General features: G+C 42.7%; 2 protein-coding genes across 4 annotated transcripts in view; one reads left to right on the top strand and one right to left on the bottom strand.

Moving 5' to 3' along the window:
• LOC149349624 (uncharacterized) overlaps positions 1 to 7,289 on the bottom strand; it is a 34,787-nt gene extending 27,498 nt beyond the window's left edge. The window contains exons 1-6 of one of the 2 annotated variants that reach the window (XM_089576802.1): positions 7,132 to 7,289; positions 6,863 to 6,973; positions 6,625 to 6,750; positions 6,406 to 6,534; positions 3,166 to 3,345; positions 2,154 to 2,282 (exon numbers count right to left, since the gene is read on the bottom strand). In XM_089576802.1, the coding sequence (XP_089432928.1) occupies positions 2,154 to 2,282; positions 3,166 to 3,345; positions 6,406 to 6,534; positions 6,625 to 6,750; positions 6,863 to 6,973; positions 7,132 to 7,203 (747 nt within the window). In that variant the 5' untranslated portion in view covers positions 7,204 to 7,289. The remainder of the gene's footprint in view (positions 1 to 2,153; positions 2,283 to 3,165; positions 3,346 to 6,405; positions 6,535 to 6,624; positions 6,751 to 6,862; positions 6,974 to 7,131) is intronic. The other variant, XM_089576803.1, reaches the window with a different exon arrangement.
• Positions 7,290 to 7,494: 205 nt separating this feature from the next.
• Positions 7,495 to 27,031, top strand: part of LOC149349623 (stAR-related lipid transfer protein 7, mitochondrial-like) — a 31,364-nt gene continuing 11,827 nt past the window's right edge. For both annotated transcript variants that reach the window (XM_089578657.1, XM_089578658.1), the window contains exons 1-5: positions 7,495 to 8,095; positions 8,376 to 8,566; positions 8,639 to 8,688; positions 11,311 to 11,421; positions 21,268 to 21,450. In XM_089578657.1, coding sequence (XP_089434783.1) covers positions 7,632 to 8,095; positions 8,376 to 8,566; positions 8,639 to 8,688; positions 11,311 to 11,421; positions 21,268 to 21,450 — 999 coding nt within the window. In that variant the 5' untranslated portion in view covers positions 7,495 to 7,631. The remainder of the gene's footprint in view (positions 8,096 to 8,375; positions 8,567 to 8,638; positions 8,689 to 11,310; positions 11,422 to 21,267; positions 21,451 to 27,031) is intronic.

The following is a 27,031-nucleotide window of genomic DNA, read 5'->3' as shown; positions in this document are numbered from 1 at the left end:
GGCTACACGGCTGGGAGTTAGCTCTCGAACGCGGCAAGCGTGCGGGGGGGAACTCGACGTGGCCGAGAAGTGCATCCGATGACCGTGCAATCAAAAGGGTGCATTGAGAAACACAAGCTGCAAAAAACGCGCTTTCCGAGGCGAGCCGTGTGAGTTTCCCCGAACTGCTCTGCTAGTGATGGAAATGCGAACAGCGGCTACGCGTTGACAGCGGACATGCTGCGCGGCTTTTTTGGGATGAGCGTGCACCAGAATAGATGCCGTTCATTCCCTGATTGCTGTGTTTTTGCTTAAAAAAAATTTTTTTTTTTCTAAATCGCGTGTATGGGCCGCACCCCGAAAATTGGCTCCCGAATCTGGAAAAAAAAGTGCGGCCCTTACACGCGTTTATACGGTAGTTCAGGGAAGGCATATTAGTCAATTAGGCTCAGGCATCAATTAAGAGCACTAGCAAACCTATACTTCAACAACCTTTGTCATTGTAGGTTTGCAGAATGAAAATGTTTTGATACTGACAGCGATCAAGTGCTCACATCACGAAAGCATTTTTATTTTTATGCAAGAAAATAAAGATATAGAGCATTTAGAAGCATTTCTTTCAAGAGCCAGCAGTGCCTTTACGTCAGCCCTAATGCACATTATAAAGCTGTTTTTTGCTACGACTATACCCCATCTATCATTCTATACTCCATTCTTACGCACTAGTGGACACATGTCAGCTTGTCCCTCGCACGCCATATACACCATGCAGAGCTTTAGGCTCAATTGCTTTCGCTACATGTTTTGTCAAAATCATGTTTGTCTACTTTTACTTAGTTTTTATTTTTCTTTGGAACCTTTCTTTCTACTTTGCCCTTTGTGGCTACTGGCCCATAGGAGAAAAAAGTTTGTCAATGCGGCCCATGTGGTGATGAGAGTTTGGGACCCCTGACAGAGACAGAGGCAGTGGTGTGTGGGAAGCACAGCGGAACTGTGCTCCACATTCCATTCCTCTCCACATTCCATTCCACCTGTTACTACATTCCAAAGCTTCAGCCACGTGAGGTAGAACTGCAGTGACACCCACTAGCAGGTGCCATCAGAATGGGACTGTTTCCAGCCCTCAGTCTTCAATTATCATCACGTGACGGGACAATACAGACCAGGGTATTAACATACCACAGCTGTGTGGCCTTTGCAGCACTGTCTACACAGCTCTACTGCAAGCAGAGAAGGAAAGAATCACCATTGTGCTTGCTCATGCAGCCTTCAAGGTCCTGACAGTATGCTCATTGCATTAGTCTGCCGCCAGTGAACTCTGAATAGACCGGGCTAAAATGCATGCACTTTTGAGAGCAACCTATAACAAGCTCTGAGTAATACACCAAATAGAATAAATGCCACAAAGAGAGACTTCATTACAATGCAGGGTCACTGTACAACTAACTCAAGCATAATAATACACCTCTTTTAGGCATCCGCATAGCAAAGAATTACAAACCAGTCGTAATTTACAATAAGCCATCAGTCACTTGATACACTCCTTTTGGCAATGCTTATACGAAACCTAGTTTGCTACACTGTCTGCAATTGCCAACAAAAGAAATGTTTGCGCCAGATCAAGAATGCATAGGGCTTTAGCAATATTTTCACATACTGTAGCATTCCGATAATGTATACCCTTGTTGCCGATTCATACAACCAGAAACATGTAACAGTCACACTGCCGCTAACAAAAATCCCTGCTTTGAAGTTTTACTCAGCCATTTCATCAGCTCTAAATGCATGCTTGCCTAGGAGACAGCACCACACACAGTTAATTGTTTATAGGTTTGGTTTATAGGCGTTTAACGTCCCAAAGCGACTCAGGCTATGAGGGACACCGTAGTGAAGGGCTCCGGAAATTTCAGCCACCTGGGGTTCTTTAACGTGCACTGACATCACACAGTAAACAGGCCTCTAGAATTTCACCTCTATTGAAATTCGACCGCCACAGCCGGAATCGAACCCACGTCTTTTGGGTCAGCAGCCGAGCGCCGTGACCACTGAGCCACAACAGTGGCCCCCCCGCACAGTTAATGCCAGCATTTTAACATGAAATATTTTTCTTTTTTTTGCTTTTCATTAAAGCATACTCCTATGCTTCTAGTCATCAAAAACAACATAAAACTTACCTCATCCATTTTACCAACAAAAACACCCATCCATCCATCCAAGAAATCACAAGAGGAAACACTGCAAGCCAAGTCTCGCAGCTTGCACAACCACAGACATGTTTGTCGAATGGCAAAGCCCCAAAGTGTCTAGAAGAAGAAATGAGCACACAAAAGTAAGGAGTTGGGCATGTTAGAATAAACACATAAAAGGCGTCAACAGTCACTGAAACCAGGAAAGCACAGGGAGATGTTTATTTGTTTCTTTGTTTTTGAGTTGCAGGTGCTGGTCAAATTACATTATTAATTTCCCAATTTTATCAACACCACCAATTAAAAAAAACATTCCCCAATAATTTCCTGGATTGTAATGACAGTTGGCTTCTTTCATATGCAGAAAAAGAGATGAGAATTCAATATATGCATTTCACCGGTTGGAATAAACCACATAGAAAACAAATTAAGCGCACTGCTTGTATATCTGCAATGGAAACAAATGCAAGCGTGTAGAAATGGAAGCATAGCTAAAAGGCCAGTATTAAACTAGTATTTGGTCCCTTTACTTTTTTTACCACCAGCAACAGGCACATCAACTTGCAGTGCCTTCGGCATGAATCCGAAAGGACGACACTTTGTTAAATTCAATGCGTTTATTCTAGAGCATCAGCATCAGTACAGGCTCTTGTCACGGCGCCCATCCGTCTGTATTTTTCCATCCCACCCTGGCCATCTCGCTACCTGTTTACTTGCTTAGATTCGGGTTTCAGGTAGTTCGGCTGGCAAGGTCAAGCTCCGCCAGGTGTGTGGCGCCCTCACTCAATGGCACACTACACTGCACTACTCAATTATGCAATCTTGTTTTGCACTTTGAGCAGTTTTTTCTTTTCTTCGATCATGAACCAACTAGCCCGCAAAAACGTTCTCCTGAATTACTGCATTTTATTGAATCCCGATCCCTTGCTACTAACATTAACTCTAGCAATTGATTCCATTTTCTATGCCAGAGGACAAGACGGATTATTTTGAACCATACCTTCACATGTCGGCTACTTGAATGCTCAGTCAGAAGCGCACTAACGGATGCCAAGAAGCGTAAATAAAACTTCTGAACTGCTGCTGCATCCACAAACCCTTCAAACATGCACCGTTGTGGCAGGGAAGTGACTCTCTGCTGGGCTTTTTTCAAAAATGGCAGCACATTCTTGAAGACAGCCTGAAAGAAGATGGGAAAGCAATATAGAGTCCAACAAGAGTGAACACCCATCAGTACCAGTCTGTAAAAGTATCGCCAAACATCCTAATTTGGCTGGAAATGCAACATCCGTTTGTTGTTGTTTTTCTTGCAGGAACTTTTTACGTTTATTTATTTTGCATCCTTACAAACTAATACAGAAAAGAAAAGGTTGTCAAAGATCCCCTAAGGTTTCTGTCCTTTTGTGATGGCAGCAATCACAAAGACCATGGAAGTAGTCACAGTCCTGTGTAAAGCTTTCAGTAAAACTTGACCTGCAGTCCTAATGGAGAGTCATTCTGGATCTCTTATAGCAGGGAAGCTGCATCAGTACACAAATCTATTCAAGCATGGTGAGTCAAATCAGTCATAAAAAACTAGACTGGAATAAGTGGTATGTGAGTGGAGTTTGCAGAATAACTACTTGGTTGCCCTTCTGCAATTTCCTTGACGAAGGCGGCGGTAATTTTGCTCAAAAATTGAGGTTTCATGGAAGACCAAGAGTCCACGGTCTCTGCTTTATAGGTTTTAGTCTTGATTTAACTCCATCATTTCTTTTAAGTTCATGACTAAGATTAACCGGTCTGCTCAAAAGGGACACTGAGGATAAATTGAAGCTGGTCTGTATCGACAGATTGTGACATTCTAACGACGGAGACCTCCGTCGCTGAAAGCAGAACTTTTATGGGCTAGCAAAGATTAAAAAACAAACTACAAATGTTGCCATCGCCGACAAATTTTTCAAGTAATAACTTCGAGGCTGAATTTAGGGCATGGATCCCAGAGGCTATGCTACACCACCATTCACTTCAAAACGGTGGCAACCAGTCCTCGGTGTCGATGTTATGAGTTTGAATCAAGTGGCAGCTAAATGTTTAAATTCAATTTCTCATCCCTAAATGCGTCATTTGTTATTAGACAAGTGTTAACACACCCAGAAAGAGCCGTAGAATAAATTTTTACTGACAACAATAATTCGATGGAGTTGTCCTCACGTCCCTTTAAGTTATGACTAGAGGTGCAAGAGGCAGGGCAATAAGCATTTTAGATTATGGGCAATGCCACAGTACATGTGAGGAGGAGTGTAGCACAGCGCAGAATTTACATGCTGGAGGTTAGCTCTGTGGGAAACCATGCAGTATGTGTAGAGGTTGGACTTCTCAGTTTCTAGTTTGCGAAAATTAAGCACTTTTTTCATGTTTATTTTGTAATGCAGTTTTTGGTTTGTTTGTTTTTTTTTTTTGCAATTACTATTTTCCTCAGCAGCCAAAAGTTCCTGAGAGTTTTTCTTTGCATGAACGGCGAATCTGCCAGTAATTAATGCTCAAGTGGTTGTACTTAGAGCTGTGCTTGTAGAAGAAAATGCTATCACCATTAAAAAAAAAGTAGCAAAAGCTAAACAAGAGAAATGTGATACAGCGAAGGTGGAAGTTTATAGCAAAAGCTGGGTTGTCATGCTATCATTCAGTTTTTCGCTAGGTTTTGCGAATGGGTAGGGTAACAAATGGCCTTCGTATTGACGATAGTGATGAAACTGCCACTGAACCATTGTGGTAGCTAGAACATCACTATTTTGTTATGCTCATGCATTATTAAAACGTTGAGTTGGGTGAGTTCGTATGGATTCACTATACTAAAACAGCGCAGAAAAACGACGGAAAAGAAAGGTAGACACAGGACGAGCGCTAACATACTTAGAGTGTTCGTCCTGTGTCTACCTTTCTTGACTGTTGTTTTTCTGGGCTGTTTTAGTAACATGCTTATGCATGGCTTCGCGTTGGAGCAGTGGAAAAACCGACCTAACCAAGTCCATGCCTTAAGCGGGTGATGACAGTGAACAAACAGCGCTACGCTAGCAGACAAAGTGCAGCAAGGTGGTGGGACCTTCCGTATACAGAGCCATGTGAGGTAGCAGGGCAATGCTCAAACCACGTTACGGCCCTACCTAATCTAATGATGCTACCATCCCACCATGGTCCTAACTTCCATACTTTGGCAATCTTTTCCTTTGACTGAGTGTAATTTGTAATCACTAGCCAGCTGGCTGTGGCATGCACATCAAGGATACTCACCTTTTTAGGTTGAAACTAAATTCCGAAAATTGAATTCGGCAAACTTTTTTTTTTTTCGGTTTAAACTGAAAAGTCCAACCCCTAATTATGTGGTATCTGACTGTTGTATGCTAGTTTCTTGCCCTGGCCCGGACCAGGACACGTTTTTCTTCAGCTGCAAAGATGCTGAGAAGGCTGTACAGCTTTACTTCACAGTCGTATGGCTGCACTCATACGGGTGCTAATGAGCAACTACTCGCATGCTTGATTAGTGTAAGCCTGTCTTTTGTCCTTGTTGGAGCACTGCGAGTTCATACAGAAGGTGACTTACCAACCACAATCAGTTTTTCTGGCACCCTGCATCCTTTGAAATCCAGAAGGGTGCAATGGGGGGTCTAGTAGGAATGACATTCTTTAAACATAAAATCTTCGAAAGGACAGGACACAGAACAGAAGCACATGGGACGAGTGCAGCCTAGCAGCTGGTTTACTGCTTCAAGGACAAAGCACATGCGCACCAAACACACAATGCCATCAAATGCACAACCACCTAGCCAAGCCAAGGAAATCCAGTTCTTTTCAAAAAAGATTATCAGTGCTGCAAGGGAACAAAATGACTGCAAAATTTCTCCGAACATGCAAGAAGATGAAAGTTAAAGAAAAGGTAATACAAATGCTAGTCCTACAGATCACTCAATGCAGCCCTGACAAATGTGTAAGTGAGATTTCTGTCCACTTTTACAGTAAGAAAGTGGATTTTCTTTGGCTGACAATGTAACTGCTTGTTTCATGGCACAGTGTGGTTGGTGTGCATGTGCTTTGTTGTTGAAGAAGAAAAGAGACATTGGTGAAATAAACCAGTTGTAAGTCTGCGCTCGTCCTGTGTGCTTCTTTCCCGTCCTTCACACAGTTTTTATGTTTAAAGAATGCATCCCCTTACCCTCTTTGTATTTCAATAAACTCGAAATTTACAGAATAAAAGACGACTTACAAGGATCCTTGAACGAACATCCACACCTTGACTACCATACAACGACTCCAATTCCTTCAGATTTTGAATTGCCACATCATGGGCTTCTGCCAGAGTTGCGAGTTCATATTCCTCCAAACATGCAAGAAGCTGAAAGTAAAGAAAAGGTAATACAAATGCTAGCCTCGCATGTGACGCAATTTTACTAAACAGCACAGCAAATTAATAAAAAAAATCCACCTCAAGGCCCAGAGGTACAGCTTGTTGCCTGACAAAAAGCAACTGCTGCATCTTTTCACAGCATGTCCTCAGTTCGGCGATTCCAACCTTTAGCTTATGTTTTAATGGCTCCAGGCTGTTCTGCAACTGAAACAATGAGTTCTAACTGTAGTACACCACCACCATAGCACTTCGAAGAGAACAACGCATGCCACAGAACGTGCCAGATGCAGTCATGCAAAGGTAGTGTAGTGCTCACAGCTCTGTCCCCGTATTTATCAGCTGTGTCCAAAATCGCAAGAACCGCGTCCACCACTCGTTCGCTGCAGAGCTTAGTGGTGCCGTCGATGCTTAGCACCAGCTGGTTGACCTAAAATTTAAACAAAAATGGATGCATTCATTTAACACCATTAAGTAAGAGTTAGTTATTAACTGTCCAAATAGTTGTCGGATCGACAGCAGTCAATCGATCACAGAAAGACGACCGTTACACAGCGAACTTGTACTCTTGTAAACGAGGCAACTCACCGATTCCGCCAAGTTCAAGACCAGCAACATAAATTCGCGGTTTCTGGATATTATTTTTAGCTGATCTTCCATTATTGAGAAACAGTTTTTTATGCGGCGACGATGTGACGGTGTCACGGCGCATTCAACACGTATCGTTTCAAATCTCCGCGCTGGTTGAGGCCGCCGGCCTTATATTCTCGTACCGGACGTCCAGATAGCAGCATGCCCTTTAGATCGGGACAATGTCAATGTCGCCCAGCTATTTAATAAAATTTTTGACATGTGCTTTCTGAAACAGTACCAGAGAGAGGCATCCTCTAGCGTACTTACATTAGTATCAATTTTTGCCGGCACTGTTTTGGTTTGCTGTTTAGGGCTTCTTCGTCGAGAGTTCCCGAAATGCGCTTTCCGTTGAGAGGCATGTTTCTGAACATGTGATGCGGCAAATTGCGTTTATTGCGCTGCTTAGTACGATTGCTTGATATTTCTCGTCCACGCATCACTGGTATCCGGCAGTGATGATCCTAAATCAACTAGTGTCCGTGCTGAGAAGGCCGCTGCGGCCCAACAACCACCCGCGGTCAGATATGATCACCGTCAAGTCCCTTGCCGCTAACTTAGCCACTCGTGAACTTTTTAAAGAAAGCAGCATCTGTGTCCGTGATTTCGCTACGGAAAAGTTTGACTGTAAAATGGCAAACGAGCTGTGGAAGCGCTTAGCTGCAGAAGTGAACGAACGAGTCGTGCTGTTAGGCGAAATCCTGGCGAAGCAGTGCAACTTTTACGTTGCTCACCGCATGCGGCGAGCTAATCAGATATGGAACCTGTACAGCCGGCTCTACACGGAGAAAACGCTTAAGACCCTAGTGTCGAGGTTTCTCGACAGGCTTCGAAGCAGATCGCAGAAGCCCATTGCCTTCCTCCTAAGTGCAGCTCTGTTCAAGTGGGAACACGAGCGCATCACCGACAGCGAAGTAAAAGGGTAAGCATCGGGCCCGCACAAGTTCACCGAAAAAATGCCTGGCTAATGCTGCGCGGTTTTTCTCCTGCTTGGGAACTACTAAGTACATCAAGGTTGCGAAAGCTGACGCTGGCAGTTCTGCTTTACCTAACTATGCGACTTTAACCGCATCTGAAACTGGCAAGTGCGATATCCGAAACGTCGTTTCCCTTCCGCTTCTGTGTTGTCATGGTAACACAGCTTCAGAGCGTGAACATGACTTTGTGTAGCGAAACAGGAATGTCCTCTCTAACATTTGCAGGTGCATAGAAGAATTTGAAATCCTTTCTCAGAAGTGTGGCAATACAAATGGCAACTGCAGTGAGCCAACACTACAACCAGACGTATTCAAAGCACATCTGGCTGAAGAAGGCTGGGAACCTGTTGTTGAAAACAGCAAGATGTTTCTCTGGAGACGGTGGATGCCGGAGACATCAGGCTACGAGTACAAAGGTACGGTGGTGCTCACGTCTTTTCTCATGTACACAGCTGCCTAGATTTGCTTACCACTACTTTCTTCTGCAGTGTTTGGGACCTTTTACGACATCCCGGCCAGAGCATTTTTCAGTGTTCAGGTACGTGCATTACAATCACTTATTTTAGCTGCAGCAGTTTTGCCAAATTCATGGAAGGTTGCAAACTAGGTTATAAGTAGGTATGCCTGGGTACAATTTTTTGTGAAATAATTAACGATCAGTCAGCATCGACTGATTTTATGAGTTTTCCTCTGCTGCTACTACTACAGAAAGTTCCAGTAGTAGTGGTAGTCCTTTAGCAAACAGCGATTGGTTACCATAGTGGGAAACATTGGTTTCCCCATTCATAGACTGCAGATTTTATTACTTGTTCATATCTGACAACCAAAATGTATCGACCTACCAAGACCTGTGGTTGCATGTGGGCAAATATAAGGACTATTAAAATGTGCAGGGTAGCTAGTCTCAGCTGTCGACTCAAGCTTGAGGCGTACAATTACGTGCTGTATACACCTGTATTTCGTTCTTTGATAAAAGCTGCACTTTCATTGAAAATAACATCTTTATCATTTGATCATTCGAGCGGAGTAATCCGTCAATGCAGGCCTACTTCAGTTTGTCCTTGGTTTCCCTTTAAAGAGATACTGGAAATAACTCCATGTATTTATTGTTATCAGTAAAAATTGATTCCCTGGCTTTTGCAGGCTATGGTGCTGTTTGCCTGGCAGCAAGAGACGCATTTATGGGTGAAAAAATTTGGTTTAAAAATGTTCCTTCCAGTTGATTTAAACTCGTGATGCCCTTAATGAAAAAGGACAGGCTGCCACCATTTTGAAGTTAATGCAATGTACCGTAACCTCTGAAATCGGCGGGAAAAAATCAGAGGGGACACTCAAGCCACTTCAGCTCCGCCATATGATGCAATAGCCTAATGGGTGAATGGCCATATTTGCAGAATTGGTCATTCTCTACGTCACATTCATAGATCCCTGGTAGTCCTTGTACCACCCCTGGCACAGTGGTGCAGTGGTTAAGCAATACGCCATTGCCCTGCATTGGCACGTGCTGCCACTGGTGGGGCTTGTGCGACCCAGGTTGCTCTTGCCGAGCAACCTCTAGAGACCAGTCATTACTTTACTGCCACCTGCCACGGTGTGCAGTTTGCTCACAATCTGATGGGAAGGTTTTGATGACACCATAAGGTTACGTGCCTAGGTGGCCCACCTGCCTCCTAGGTTGCTTCTCTGAGTATTTTTCGTGGATTTTGTGCCCACGATCACAACGCCAGATTTTCTTCGACATGAGCTCCTTAACGCTGTCGTGTTAAAAAATTGGTGTCGAAGCACACATTTTACTTGCGAACGACCGGTGATAATGACACCTGTATTTCGTTTTTGTCTTTTCTAGGTTATAAAAGCTTCGTTTTCAGTGAGAGTGGTCTCTTTGTGATTGGAGTGCAATACCATTTTGGTACAGGCCGATTTCAATTTGTCCTCAATGCCCCCTTTAGGCTAAGTGTGGTACTTGTACAGTTGACTTGCCAAAAGCTACAAATAACACTATGTTAGACGGGCATGCTGTCAGGCTAGTTGGTGTTGCATAATGTAAAGAAATTAGTGCTAAAATAGCAACAAAAGACAAGGCAAGAGACACATATGACAATTAACATGTGAAGTTGGTAGTAGTGCTTGTTAATCGTCATATGCGTCTCCTCCCGTGTCCTTTGTCTATATTTTTGCGCTAATTTCTGTTATTATTAACACTATATTACTAATGGGCTACATTTTTTCCCTATTTGGGCATTTGAATTGGGACATTTGAATGATCCCCTCCTGCTAGGTACTTGCCCGTTATCAAGCAGGGATTCTAAAAAAAGATTTATGACAGCAGTTGTCATTCTGTGTGTGTAGCAGCTGCTCACTTCTGTATAGTGTTACTACCTCCAAACAGTGCAGAATTAAATGTTCTGCTAAATTGTATGTTCACTTATTTAATCTTACTTATCAGTGCTTTAGGAATAGTAATTGTTAAAGACACTTCTGATTAAGCATATGCAAACAGTTTTGTGTAAAACATCTGTTGACAGTGGCATATCCAGTGTAATGTAGGAGTGTTACTATGATCGGCCACGATTTTGGATATGATTAAGTTAACTTGTTCTGACATTTTGAAAGCATACGGCAGCGGATGTTATAGCAATATAGGCCTTGTTGCCATAGTTGCAGGATTATCTGTGTCGCATTCTGTGCTTTTTGTTATGCTTGCTTTCCATTATTTTTATTCGGAAAAATTACTTACATGTTTTATATTTCATGTTCTTTTACTTTTCACTGTTTGCCTTGTTACCCACTCCTGTATGAGCCTGTAAAAGCTCACAGTATCTATAAATAAAATAAAAATAAGAATATAGGTTGGGTGGTTATTCTAAGCACAGTAATGAAGCAAATTTGGACGGTGTATTGGGAACATGAACATGGTGGTAATATCGGCAGTTTGAAAACATGAATTTGCACCTATGCTATGACATACACCGTAGTGAAGGGGTCTTGATTAAGTCCAACCACATGAAGTTTTTAAACATACGCTTACATTGCACATCACATGGGTGTAGACCCACAAGGATGTTTTCATTTTGATAAACCACTTGCATGCCTAGCCTTGAGAGCATAGCATGGTTGCCATTTAAGAGGGGTGATTGAATTCCTATATCGGCTTCTCCAGACTGACACCGAGTACCGCAAGCGATGGGACAAGCTCGTGATCAAGCTCGACATCATTGACCGGGAAACAAGAGGTGGATGTGAAGTAGTCCACTGGGTCATGCAGTACCCTGTAAGTTCAAAAATGCTATTGAATCATTGAATTCAGACAAATGCTCAAGTACAAGCATTGAGTGATGTGCAGAGCAGGCCTCTGTGGTTGTCATCTGCACAACTACAAACATATCTTCCTTGACATGATGCTGTCCTCTTAGTTAGGCTGCCAGGCAGTTATGGTGAAAGTCTTGCGTGTAGCTAAAACAGAACTGCTTTTAAAGCAGCCTTCCTTTGCTTTTCAGAAAAATTCATGTGACAGTAAGTAACCAGTAGGACTATCATGAATTCAGTTTGTAAGTCACTAAATAAAAGTACCATTACTCCCATACTGACATAGAAACATTGTGGCAGAGATTCAAAAACGTTGTGTCATATTGCGTTACTAATTATGTGCCTACCAAGACTAAGAGAATACGCAAACGTAATCCATGGATAACTCGAACCGTAATTCATGCGAAGCAAAAAGTTCGACGGCTGAAAAAAGTGCAGAAATGCCATCCATCACCAAATACAATTGAAAAAATAAACTCGGCCATCACTGATTTAAAAACCAAAATAAAATCAGCTAAAACATTTTACTTTACTAACACGCTGACTCGTTTCTTAAAAGATGCTCCCCAAAAGTTCTGGCGTCACCTGAACCCTAAATCACGAAAAGATAACCAAGCTTCTACAGAGGAAAACAGAAATATTGCAACCACGCTGAATAACTACTTTACTTCTATTTTCACTACAGACAACGGAATTAAGCCTCGTATTAGTTTTTGTTCAGGAAATAATTTAGAACCCCTTACTGTAACAGAAGCAGGAGTCTTAAACCTCTTATTAAACTTGGACACAAAGAAAGGATCAGGACCTGATGGAATCTCTAACATTTTCTTGCGTAGATATGCCGAATGGGTAGCAAAATATTTAGTAATACTTTTTAACAAGTCATTGTCATCGCACACCATTCCTAAAGAATGGAAACTAGCTAAAGTGACACCTATACACAAAACAGGAAGCATATCAGATCCCTCAAATTTCAGACCAATTTCACTAACAAGCACTGTATGCAATTTACTAGAGCACATTATCTTAAAGCACATAACAACCTACTTAGAGGAAAATCAAATTTTAACACCTTTTCAGCACAGCTTTCGGAAAGGAGTTTCTACAGTCACGCAACTAATCGATCTTACACATGACATATCCTTCGCTATTGATCAACAGAAACAAATTGATCTCATTTTCTTAGACTTTTCGAAAGCTTTCGACCGCGTATCACATTCTAAACTTATTATGAAACTTAATGCAACCCTTGGAGCTGGCCCTATAGTAGATTGGATCGTTGATTATTTGACTGACCGTACTCAATTCGTCGAAATTAACAATGCTAAGTCCGAAACAACTAATGTTACATCCGGCGTGCCACAAGGAAGTGTTCTTGGCCCAGTATTATTTTTAATTTTTATAAACGACTTACCTACTAGTATTTCTCACAATATTAAACTCTTTGCCGATGACTGTGTACTTTACCAGGAAATTAACTGCGTCAATGACCATATAGCTTTAAATAACGCTTTAACAGCAGTGACCAAGTGGTGTGAAGAATGGCAGATGACTATTAACCCTTTCGCTGTCGGGTGTTTCTGCCCGTGACGCACCCCCAGTGTCGCACACTTCCGGGATGATGGTCCCGCCGTTTCAGCCTCAGAATCTGACGATGCGGAACTCGCCTCTTCCTCGGATGAGACGTTGTCAGAGTCCGAATCCGAGCTCGGCTGGTATTTAGAATCTGAAGAGCCACCGCTCCAATGCGCAGAGGAAGGTGGTCTCGCGCGGTCAGCCATATCCGAAAGTAACTGGGCGCAGCGGGGATGTGCTTTCAGTGGCCCGCAAAACCGAGAGAAATGGGACGCTGTGTAATAAAGATGAGAGAGGGAGATGGAAAAAGGCTAAAACAAAGTTGAGGGGCTTTGCTTTTGCTGCTGCCAGCCGCAAGCGAGGGTGCGACCAGAGAGCGAAAGCAGCGATGGAGTCATGTGTCAGTCTCTTTGACTCTCGGACGCGCGCCCTTGAACTTGAAGCGAGCTCACACCCCGACAGAAGAAAAATAAAAACCTGCAAAACAGCGGCAGATGGCAGAACAACCCTTGGACCCATAACCACACGCGCGCGCGTCATGGCGAACGCGGAGCAACCGTGCCATTCAGCAAAGAGAGAGGGGTGGGATGGCAGTCGCTCCGTACTCTGTACTCTCCAATACACGTACCAAAACAGTAAGGGGCGAGAATACGAACTTGTAGAAAGATTCAACAGATGGCGCAGCTAGTCCAGGAGCGTCAGCCTTGTGCTCAAGCGCGAAATTTTGAACGCACGATAGAGAACGTACCGGTACGTCAGTGACACTGTGGGGGGGAAGCGCGAAAACGTACCGGTACGTCCGTGACAGTGAAAGGGTTAATGTTAAAAAATCAGTTGCTTTATCCGTAACCAGAAAGATACACCAATCAAATTTTCAGTACACATTAAACAACATTCCTCTTGATTCGGTGTCCGAATATAAATATTTAGGCATAACACTGACCTCTGACCTCAGATGGGATTCTCATGTTAACAATGTCACATCAACCGCCTTAAAACAGTTATTTTTCATTAACAGACGCCTCAAACTGGCACCATCAGAAACAAAGCTTCTCGCGTATAACACATATGTCAGACCAATTCTAGAGTATGCTAATGTTGTTTGGTTTCCTTTCACTAACAAGCTTACTAAACAAATAGAAGCAGTGCAAAGGAAGGCGGTCAGATGTATTTTTAATAAACACAGGTTGACAGACTCACCAACAGACCTACTCAAACAAGCAGGACTACTAACCCTTCAAAACAGAGCAAAATTAGCGCGCCTTAAAACCATGTGCCAACTCGTACACAATCAATTAAAAGTCGACACTTCAAGATACATATCACAATCACAAACGCGACAAACACGTAACAAACACATACACACTCTAAACGAGTTTTCATTCCGTACTAGCACTTTCAAATATTCATACTTCCCTTGTGCTATATGCGAATGGAACACCTTGAACACATCCATTGTTAGTAATCCATCATTGAATTCCTTTAGCACACGTGTGGAAAATCAACTATTTATATCTTAGTATTTATTGAGTTCATATATGTCATTACGAAGTTATTCCTTCCGTTTGTGATTTCACTTGTGGTATTATTGTCCGCCAAAATCATGTCACATGCTCCTCATTCTGATTTATTTGTTATACGTATCTTCTAATGTATAATCTTGTGTCATATTTTTTATGTACTTTGAATTAATTACCATTGCTATCTTTTTTGTGTGCCTCTGTACTTTTGAATGCCCTCCCTGTTACGACCCCTGATGGGATTGACAGTATCGAATAAATAAAAAAAAATAAAAATAAATAATAGGTGCACCCCGTTTGGTCACAAAAAATCAGATTTTTTTATTTCCGCTTATAACAGGCGCACCCCGAACTTGGCACTGTGATCAATACTGTATTTACATGATTTCAAGTAGACCTTCCTCCCCCCAATCTCAGATAAAAGGAAAACACACATTCCACAACCCAAACTTATTTTAATGAAGTTTTTGCTGAATTGACTACTAGTCCTCGCTAGTTTTGCTGCCATCGCAGCTGCTGTGGACCCACAGCACGTACAGCAACATCGCGTGGAACAGCCGTGCATGCTGAATTCCTCACACAGTTTTCAGGGATGCTCACTTTACATGTCTGTTTGGAAAGCTTCATCTCCAGCTGGAAACCTTCCTGACTTAGGCCAATGAAAACCTCGGTACTTGGAGTCGCATACGGAAATTTAGGCACACCGCAGTCGCAACTACCACACGCTTGCCGTGTTCGAGAGCAAATCCCCCAGCCGTGTCGCTATTAAGGTGCTTGCCCGTCGTGCTAAAATTGCAACGCTCAGCGACAGCCTACGAAAGCCACAACTATGGTGAACTAACACGCTACCACAACTCCCGTGCCTTTGACAGCCACAAAAAGCTGGAGCTGGTGAGATGAATAGTGGGGGGGTTGATGATGATGATGCCCCGCGGCCTCCTCTGGCGCTACCTGTGGGCGGGGTACCTGGAAGCTCCTGTGCGCATGCGTGGCTTCCGCGATCAAGCACACGGTTACTGGCAGCCGAAGCTGATCGCAGAGGCCACGGCACATGCATTTCGAAGGCTATTCCCGCGTGGGTCGTGGAAAGTTTGGGTGCAGCCCTTACATGGATCTTTTTTTTTTTTAATATTTCCTTTGGGGAAACTTACAGTGGTGCTGCCCTTATACATGTGCGTTTATACGGTATGTTCAATTTTGTGAGTCGAAAAATTTTTGGAAATTTTACCTCGCGTAATAGGCGCACCCCGAACTTTGAGCCGGATTTTCTGAAAAAAAAAGTGTGCCTACTATGCAAGTAAATATGGTAGGTTTTTTTTTTCTTTTTCGCTCTCTTTATGCACATGGTCTTATCTACAACCTGCAGTTTGTGCCACTCGCACCATTTGCCTGCAACTTGATACTTCGCTCTTTACTGGTCCTCTTGTGGCAAAAGTCTAAAGCAAAAATTTTGTTCTAAAAACACAAAATATACCTCCATTTCTTTTTTTATAAAGTGAGCACTTATTATGCTTTTCTGTGTCCATTATTAAATTTTTAATGTGCATAGTTTAATGGCTCTAAGGCAAAAGTTGACTCAGGTGGCCATCTCACCCTATCCATAGAGCCTCCACAAAGCATAACAGCTGTTCTGCATGCACAGAACATGATGCCAGTACATTTATAGGTCACCTGTGGCCGCAGTGGAACATTCTACAAAAGAAAATGCATTCACACTGAAATGTGAAGGAAGGATCTATACTGGTGTGTGTGATGCACTTTCAGCACATAGAATGCACAATGCATACGGTATATTAGCATGGCAGTGCGGAATTGTTTGGAGGTGAAAAATTCAGGCAAGAAAAAAGTTACGGAAGTATATGAAATGTATCATACTTGATACATTGGGCATTAAGGTAAGCCATCTATAAAAATCTTAGAAAGAATTGTGTTTCATTGTAAGGCATTGGTGGATGATGGATGTCAAACTTGCAGCACATGACATAGGTACTATCAGACATAAAATTTTGCGGGATGCAGGTGCACGGGAAAAATTTATTTCAGCACAGTGATGTCAGCCAATCACATGAAATGTCTGAAAGTGTGTGGAAACGAGCATGTTCCATCAACAGGTTAAATTACCAGGTGACTGGGTCACAAAGCAGGGCAGCATTAATTTTTAGAGTGATAGCTCTGCTCTATGCGCCAACCCCGCTCAACACATGACCTGTCCGCTACGAACGAATGACCTTCAGCCTAGACAGAATGTGCCTAGATAGAAAAAAGAGAAAGAAAAGGAAATCAATTTATGACTGGGAATCGAACCCGTGGCGGCGCGAACAAATCAGCTTCACAGGACGTTGCACGAGATCACTAGGCTATCGCCACAGCCGAACACACCTTGTGTTAAACTGCACCACACTCTCGCTCTGTGCATTGCAGAGCATCGTCTTCATGAACTTCCATCTGCTCTGTCCGGCGGCACTGGCCGCTCATCGTCGTCGTGTGCAAAGCACAAATCCGTGCTTTCGCACTGATTACCCAACCAAAATTAGACCCACCCCCAAAATTTGACCTTGCCCAATTTGGACGAAAAGCGATGTCCAATCCATAACTGAGTGTGCCTGACATGATGGTGACCTCCAAAACTGGCCCAGGTCATTTCCAAAATTTGGCCCGGCCACCCCGAAGTTTGACCTTGGCCGATTTGGACCATAACGAATACCCAACCATAATTGAGCATGCTCGACATGATGGTGACCTCCAAATTTGGCCCGGGCCATTGCCAAAATGCTGTCGCTCAGCCTTTGGGTATAACCATGGTTAAACACTGCCGAACTTTTTTTTCTGAGAACACGCATCCCATAAAATTTTAAGGCTGATAGTATCTTTTTTGCTTGGTAGGCAACTCTTGTACCATTGACTGTTTCAAATAGTGCTGTCAGCAAGCATGGTAAAAAAGATATTATCTCACACACTGCTCTGCATTCACCAGGCTTATAAGAGATTAACAGCGGAAACTAAAAGCTTTGTGCGCTTTTTAGGAAATTGCAAACTATGTCACCTATGGCACTCCTAGGCTTTTGTTGCATTTGTCTTGAGCTTTTATTGCAGTAATGCTTGCAATTCACTAAAAGATGGGTGAGGTACAGCTGTGTGCCATGATCCTGGAGTATATTTACTGTGAGACCTGATGATAGGGAGTTTTAGCACTACCGAAAAGCAATTAGCGATTACTGCAGCAAGTGGCTGATTGCGTGTTGTCATTGCATAAGATTGTGAAAAAACAGACTGTGCAACATCAAGAGGTACAACATAAATCCAGGAGCAGAATAAGGCTAGTTTGTACACGCCAACGTTCTTTCAACCATGCGAGAATGTTGGTGGGTTTCAAGGTGTAGTGAGATGCATGCTGCCCTCAAACCACAGCAGTAGCTTTTTCAAGAGTGTGCAAATTGTGAGCAGCCTTAAGAGCAAACATTGTGCACTGACCTTCTAACTGACAAAAGAGGAGCTGGTTCAGGAAAGGCCGAAAGCAACATCTTAAAGGGGCACTTTGACATTTTCTTCACTGTCAATTATTCTGCTTCAGAGGATTCCTCATGTGTTCCAGAGACCAGTGCAAAAAAAAGAATACGGGTGCTTTTATTAGACCAAGACCCATCGGGCTCTGCCCGTACTCTGTGGTGACTCTGGATAACTTTGTGCTGATCGCATGGCCATGAGCCGGCGACGTTTCTTTCAAGTGTCTGCCTTATCAACTTTCGATAATAGAAATCGAAGAATGAGTAAACCACGCAGAAGAAACGGGGCGCAGGACAAAAACATGGGCACATCCGGGTCTTTTCCTTTCTTTGCGCACATGCAGCAGAAGCTAGCATGTCATTATTGCTTTGCCAGGACAGCCTGCAGCCACACATTATGATGGTGTTGTCGTTCCACATGCACGCACCGCTGATGGGACAGATTGGCGTTGGGATACATCGACGTTGGGACACATCGCCGATGGGATACATCGACATTGGGACATGCAGCAGGGCTCCTGGCTTCCCAGTCGATGCCTGTTTGTAATCCTTTTGGTGGTGGTAGGATTGGAAAGCTACTCCTTTCTCTCCATTCTCTGTCTTCTCTTCATTTCTTTCCTCACTTTTGGACAGTCATAGTATACAACCAATCTTTTTTACCCCCCTCCCCCCCACCTCAACTTCCTGCTTTGCAGTATTAACAGCAGCATTCATTTGCCTTTTAGGTAGTTTGAAGTGAAATGGAAAGTGGGACCCCTTGTGTTATCCTATCAGTGTGTATTCAATTGTAGTGCTTCAGTAATTTTTTTTTTCCCTGTGTGAAAATCTCGCAGTACTCAGAGGCATTATGTTTTGGATTCATTTGTCGAGTCTAAAGGAGTTAGACACTGAAGACAACTCCGCCTAAGTTATGTTCTTAGTAAAAAAAAATCACTTGTATGGCTTTCTCTAATTATGTTGGTAGTTATACATGTATTAGATACATGTCTTGCAGAAAAAGACTCATTTGTTGCTGAGAAAATTGCATTTAAAAATTCTCTCACCACTCGATTCAAACTCGTGACATCTACATTGGAAAGGACTCTGCGATTGCTATTTTGGAGTGAATGGCGATGTAGCATAGCTTCTGGGATGTGTGCCCAAAAATCTTATGTCAACGCCCCATAGTTCACTTATGAAATCGGCCTGTGATGGTGAAACGTGTGCTTGATTTCTTGACCTTTTCTCGCTTATAAGAGCTCAGTTTTCAGTTCAGGTAATGTCACCGTCATTGGAAAGCGCCACTTTATCGATACAGGCTGACTTCAGTTTGTCCTCGGTGTCCCTCTAGGCTTAAATTGGATGTCCAACACATCAAAAAAGCAGCACCCAGTTTGGTTGCCACATCGGCTGGCAAAAATCGCTGCTATATTTTGACACTGCCGGACCAAAATTAATATGTCCTGAACGGAACAAAATACTATATATTGTGATTTTGGCATGCTACCTAGGTAATACGGCATCGCCATATTCTGTGCAATGCATAAAAGGAATAAAAACGACATGATTTATTTGTTTCACCGGGCGGGCCCCTTTACTGATTGAGGGCATGTGGCGTCATATTTGTGAAAGTACTTATCAAATTTTATACATCACCTGTTTGATTCCTGTGGCTGCTGCCATTCCATTTTAGAAACCTTTTTTGTTGTTGTTGAAAAAATTATGTTTTCAATAAATTAGTGGGTGTTTGCTGCCCTTTCGCGGTGATGGCGTCCCCGATACTTTCACAGAAACCTTGATGGGCTAGTTCTGGGTGGTTCTGTAGTGATAGAAGTTCAGTAGTGGGCACCTGTTTTGGTTTTTATTGCTGAAAATTTTTGTGGTGTATGAGGGCTGAATTGTGGGTTTCAACTTTTTATTCGCTCGCTGTGGTAGCTCAATGGCTATGGCATTCTGTCATTGAGCATTCAGTGCCCACTCATGCTGGCCACATTGCAGTGTGGGCAGAACATAAAAGTGCTCATGTACTATCAGCGCCATATGAAGTGCAAACATAATAATTGTAATGTAAACACAAAACGGAAATACAGTGAAACCTCGTTACAGTGAGCAAGTAAAAAATTTTAAAACAGTTCGCTATAGCCAAAATTCGTAATATAAAATTTCGTCACAAACGTGCACAACAGCGGCGCAATTTAGTCATTGAAGGGACAGCAATTCTGACGATAACTAGAGAAATGGAGAGATGTTTTCTCAGGTTTTGGTGACGTGTCGAAGGCGTTCGCGGCTATTCCGAAGACCACAAAAAACCGAGCGCCAGTTAGGTTGGCTCCACCGCACAGCACAGCAAGCGCAGGTTAAGCGCCGGCTACTGTGGCTTCTCCGCAGCACAACCGTGTCGCGTGGAAAGCGGTACGTCAGAGCGAAAGCTGTTGCCGTTTTCACCACCTCCGCGACAGCCGACATGAGCGCAGGATTGTTACTGCAAGCTTACAACCACCGGTGCTGCTTCCATGGCGCTGTCGACGGACACCAGAGGCGTGAACGCTTGCTGACTGCCGGGCTGCAACCCTACACGCCGCTGTTGGCGAGTGCGAGATGAAAGCGCAAACCTTGGCGCGAACGCGTGCCGCATCACCACTAGTCACTTAAGCATTGCGGCGAAGCCTGCCGCCTGCCATCCGAATGGGCACAGATTGGCGCTGGAGGGTTCAATATACCGATTTCATGGCCAATCGCGTTCGATATATAAAGAAGAAATTGCATGAGTGAGTCAAAAATATTTACAAAGAGTTCGATATAGCCAATAATTCGCAATATCTGTGTTCGTTATATTAAGATTTGACTGTATATTGAGTGCTGGAGGAGAAATACAGCTGGGGTTCATTAATATTTCGATCCAGCGGTCTTCACACCGTAGAAAGGAAAATCAAGGTCACTAGTATTCAGTCTCCCTCCACTAAAATCTCCTCTTGCTTGTGCCAACTCAACTGTCTTGTTTGCATTATTTCATTTAACGCTGACGGTACATACTTGAATTACATGCTTGTGAACCCCACATGATAAAAATTATTCAAAGCATTTCCTCATATGAAAATTGTTGCTTTGGGACTTAAGAAAATGGTTAATATTGATTACTTTTATGTTTACAGCAGAATGTTTGCTTGTTTCTTTGTTTGTTTATTTGTTTTTCGTGGTAACATTTTAATGCACTTTTTTTTTTTTACTTTCCAGTTTCCTATGTACAAGCGGGACTATGTGTACATACGAAGAGCATTCGTCGATGACCAACGGAACGTGATGGTGCTCATGTCGCGGTCAACTGACCATCCAGCATGCCCTCCCATCAACGAGTGTGTCCGAGTGACCAAGTACACATCGCACATGGTGATCAGGCCTCATAGCAACATAGATGAGGTGAGTGCATTTGTGCTAAAAACACATAATCACATTAACCATGGCCAGTAGGTGTTTGTTTTGTTTTCTCTGTCTTGGCCCATGCTGTGCTAACATAGAGATCAGGTAAGTTTTTTGGAGCTAGAGACAAGTACTGGTCTTCAGACAGAGACAAGTTAGCAACAGTGTTAAGCCCTGTATTACTCAAAAGGTACCTTAAAAATGCCTTCAAAGCCTTGATTGAACAGTCATGGTAGAATATGTGCTAATGAGCATTGACATACACCTAGCATAAGGGGCTCGAGAACACCGGAAACCTTGAATGCTTTCTCTCATCTTTTTCCTGCTCACGAGATACGTAGGCTAAAGTATTTTCTTTCTTCCAGTCAAGGTCATGCTTTTATTTTTCTGACTTCAAAATATTTTCTTGATTAGAGTTGTCATTTGACAGAATCGGTCTGCATTCTTGTCGAATCAAAATATAAATGCTCCTGTATACTTGCATGTTAATCGATGTGAAGGTACCCCAGTTGATCAAAATAATCTGGAGGTCTCCACTGTGGCTTAAATTGTAGCCCTCACATAGCTTTCGCGCTTTAATACCAGTAATTTTTTAAGCTTGTCAGCAACCCACACACACGTGGGTCTTGTCTAGTGTTACCATCAAAGACTGCTTTTAGTGTTGGCACAAGTAGCAACCAGCTGAGGCCTTTGATCACTCTAACTAATCTTGCTCTTGTAACAGCACATCCTTGTCATGATTTATTTTGCTGTGTAGACATGCAGTGCAAGTACCCATCAGCTGAGTCCTGTCAGCATTGGTGCAGTTAGCGTGGTGCATGTTTGCACGCAGAAAACACTCCGTGTATTCTGGTGTGGTATAATGGTGTGGTGTAAACATTGGTTGCATCGTCTGAGCACTGTCTTACAAGAACCAGAAAGATTAAATCAATCTGACACCAAAGCTCGTGAAGGCCATGTATTTGCAGTTTTGCCTTTGTTTCACTTCTCTAGCCTGATTACTCCAGCTCATACTTCATCTGACCCACCAGTGATGCAGTTTAACCTCTTTGCGGGCAACTTCCTTGTAATAGAGGTAGACTACTTTCTGGCTGTTCTGTATTTGAATATGCTTTATGTAGCCCCTGTGAACAGTTAATATTTTTGTGAACTGAAATATATCAGGAGTGTGCCTCCCACTGCGCACTAGTTGGGCAGAAAATGACAGAACATTTTTGATATCAAACAATTTATGCATAGGGACGTTTCCAGATACTTGCAACAGTTACAGAATTAGAAAGACCAAAAAAATATAGTGAGTCGCACTTTTCATTATATTGTCGAAAAATTTATCACCATTCATGCCATGCTTTGGATCGTGCTAAAATTTATATGAAAAGTAAGCTTTTATTTATTGCAACCTAGTAATTTGTTGAGGTGCATAATAAGGCCCATAATTTTCTATGGGGAAAAATTTTCAATTCCACGAATTGAGAGCAAAGAATGTGCTATATTCCGCAGGATGTGTCCTTTCCAGCGGCAGCGGCCGTCATGCTGACACTTGTTTTCTCGCTGCTTCGTGTTTTGTGCTGTGCAATTCTGTGCCTATTCACTGATTAATTTTTTTTTTTTGCCCTTCCCTACTGCTCACGGCTTTTTCACTGCCTTTTCTTCTTTCTTAACGGCCAGCGCCAGCTTCTTTCTATGTTTGTATTTAACTCTCTCCCGCCAGCGCATACAGCATGCTTCGCCTCAGTGGCCCAAGGTTGTCAAGAAGTTTGCTTTTTTTTCGCAGCTCACAAGCCTGGTGGGTGAGCTTGTTGAGGTTATCTCAAAGAACAGTGAAAGTAAAATTCACACTCTATTCGTAGCTTGATTCGAGATATAATATAAGGTGCTTTCTGAAGCAGATGATTTACTAACTCTTTCGCTACCACAAAAAAATTACGAATTTTGAGTGTTTTGAAATAAAAATTATTTCTTCAAGAAGTGCTAAATGCACTGTGCATTGTAATAACGTCAAAGTGTAGCTTATTGGTTACACTTCTGAACGGAAAAAAAAAAAGCCAGAGTTGTGTGTGCAAAACTTTACAAAAAATTGAAATATACACAAAACGTTGCATGCGTTCTTGGCTACCATTCTTGTGATTTTTCAGCTGCATACATACTACTACAGTGCACTTTCCATGGCCTTTCAAGTTAAAGAACAGGATCACTAGAGAAAGCAGTCATGTGAGGACAGGAAGTGGAGGTAGATATGGAACCTGCTGCACATTACGCTTGTTCTGAGTTCTGTCCTTTTTTTTTTTATAGCAAAGCTTGCAGTTCCTCTTTTTCTGTTTTCTTTTTGTTCCTAGTTGATAGTGAATGGTTTCTAAGGGTGAAAAGGGGGCGTGGCCCTCCTTGACATGATCATAATCAAAAATCTGCTAGTGCATTTGGTAAAATATCTTGGTGGTGTGTTGCAAAGACCCAAAGCACCAAAGTAACGAATATTCAGTACTGACTGTCAACAAAATGTTCCTTGTGCATGCATTTGTGTTTGCATCTACTATTTACTCTTGCTCACTATCGAGTCGTTCTGACCCATCAGATGCAGCACATAAAAACAGAACTGCATAACAATACAAAGAGGCATGCACCAAGTAAGGCTAAAGACACATTCGGAAACATTACCTTTTTGTTGTGCAATGGTATCAGTTATTCAGTAATGTAAGCGCAATCGGGGACTAAAGTCCTTAGGACACATGAAGGGGAACCAAAGTGCATAGCTTTTTTTATCGGCAAAAAGTTTTAAACCATACTTGTGGTCGTGAAAGTTGGACTCGAGTTCTCTCGTGTGCTAAAGATTAAATCAGGCGATTGTTGGTTTACATTGCGATTTTCGCCTATAAGTGCTCGTTCTAGAGGCTTTTGTCCCCAGCAGTACAAAATTTTCAGATCGCTTACCCACGGCATCATGTGCACAGTAAGGAAGAGGTCACACTGGGAAGAATTGCTGGCACACGCTCTCTTCGCTGTCTTGCATTGCACCCACCACATGAAGGGACTTGCAAGCCTACAAACACAACTTTGTGCTTTGTGCCCATTGAGTCCTGTCTGTCTCTTGAGTGAAAAGGCACTCGTCTTTCATTTGGGGGAGTGCTACCGTACTCCAAGATTGTGAGCAGGTGAAGGCATAATTTGAAGTGCCATATAAGGCTTAAACTAATGATACTGTCCATATCTTTCCTCGAACAGTCAAAATATGATCAGCGAGCAAGCAATGTGGAGTCTGGGACGGAGGGGTAGGAAGAAGGCAGATAAAAAAGGCGCTGTAGTGGAGACAGGTGCCCATGTGTAAGGCCCCTAATTTTCTGCGGCAGAAAATTATAAACTCTGCAATGTGAAATAAGATAGTCTGCAATATTCTGTGAAAAGCCTTCAGTGAGTTAATGCATGTGGCTTTTCACGCAGAAGCAACCGCACACTTCTCTTTGATGGCCCAAGGTCATTAAGAAGTTGAATTTTCCTTGCAGCTCATGAGCCTAGCACGTGAGATCGTTATGTGTATCTCGAAGAACGGCGGAAAAAAATTATTGCTATATTCGTAGTTTGCTTTCAAGTATAACACAAAGTGCTGTCTGAAGCAGATGATATTAAAAAAAAGAACTCGCACTATATTTGTGCAGATATGGTAATATTGGTTTTGAGAGGAGCCAGTAACTTGACATCCCATAGAAGCATGCGGGCTTCTACAGGGTGTTTCACCTAAGACTTTCTGCAATTTTTAAAAATAAGCTATTTGAATTAGATACGCGCTTTTTCTGGCATAGCATTGTCAGTGGTGTAGTACATCATAATGCAGCTAAGACGTGCTAACTAGCAGGCTTGTTAACCAATATTTAATAGTTAACTTTTAAACTATTACAGTTGGGCTCCTTAATTACTGAGAGGCATGTAGCCCACCGTAAGTAATGTCCATATCCATTTTTAGAATTTCGAGAACGCAATTATCCTCGGCGCTGTGGCCCAACAAATTTTGGCTATCTCGACGAGTTAGGTTCACTGGAGAGGTTGCTTTGCCTGCAAGCTTCTCAAACCGCATGTATTTTGGCGCGATGTAGGTGAAATTTGTTGGGCCACAGCGCCAAGGGTAACCGCGTTTTCGAAATTCTAAAAACTGATATGGGTATTACTTACGGTGGTCTACATGCCTCTCAATAATTAAGGAGCCCAACGGTAATAGTTTAAAAGTTAACTATTAAATATTAGTTAACAAGCCTGCTAGTTAGCACGTCTTAGCTGCATTATGATGTACTACACCACTGACAATGCTATGAAAGAAAAAGCGCGCATCTAATTCAAATACCTTATTTTTAAAAATTGCAGAAAGTCTTAGGTGAAACACCCTGTATAAGAACTGCAGCGCATGATGTGTTAGTTTGCTTGGGCAGATGGGGAGGAAGCATGTCGAGGCTCCAGCAGAACTTCATGTGTTACCAGATTCTATGTTTCAAGAGAATTCTGACAATTAAATTACTTGCAGTCCTGTCATTCTATTATTCCTACTGCTGTCTACAAATGCAATACTATCTGCAAAAAAAAAAAAAGAAGAATCTGGCTGCTTGCACACAATCGAGTAAGAAATTTGCTAAGATCCGCAGTTTGTTGTGGAATCGCCTGTGTGTTACGCGTCTTACACGCCTGTGTCTTGGCTCGTGAGCACATGAGATCAACATGCTTGTGAAAACCAGCGCATTGTGCTTGTAACTTCCACCGCGCAGCCACAGAAAGTTACCACTAACTTCAGGGGCATTACCCATGTGCTGTGTGGTGTCAGTGCACGTTAAAGACATGTGGGTGGTCAAAATTAATCCGGAGCCCTCCACTATGGCACCTCTTCCTCTCTCCATCCTTTCACTCCCTCCTCCACTTCTTCCCTCACGGGGCAGTTGAAGTTTCCACAGAGTGCGACAGTTGGTAGGCCTTTTCCTCCCTCATGAAACTGAATTGTCAACAGTGGGCTAAAACTATGTGAAAGTCTGTTTAGTTTTACTTGAATGCAGAATGTTATGGTTGTTCCAGTTGATGTCATTGTTGACATTTATTTTCTGATCTTGTCGTTCATGCTTGTCTGTTGGCAAATGCCCATAGACTTGAACATTTGGAAATTTCTTTTAGGACATTTGGACATAGTTTAATGGTTGGACAAATTAACTGTTCTCTAGTTTGACTATTCTAATGTCCATTCATTTGGGCTCTTGCATTAATGTGTATCTGAGGACAAGGACAATAGCTCTGCTTTGTTCTAATATAGCAGTAGACGCAAAGGTTCCGAACACATACGGTCTTTGCATGGTGTACATGAATTCCACATGCTCTACATTAAAACGCCGTATTCCGAATTTAGTGTGTGGTGCATTTTCTTCTTCCTCAAGTACTCGAGTATGAGTTTCTTTTCATTGCTGAGGCAGCAATCGTTTGTGTTGCATGGCATGCAGTGCTATACTTTATGCTGCCTTCAAAGTTTTGGTAACATGCCTGAATGTCCTTACACACATCATATGCCAGAATCAGGAAAGCCTGTTGCTCTACTCTACAACTCCACTGTGTCCTAAAA

Source organism: Amblyomma mixtum, chromosome 3 (assembly GCF_055824585.1).
Source record: "Amblyomma mixtum isolate Tamu chromosome 3, ASM5582458v1, whole genome shotgun sequence".
NCBI lineage: Eukaryota > Metazoa > Arthropoda > Arachnida > Ixodida > Ixodidae > Amblyomma > Amblyomma mixtum.
Note: the sequence above shows the minus strand (reverse complement) of the source record. Positions and strands in the feature narration are given on the sequence as shown.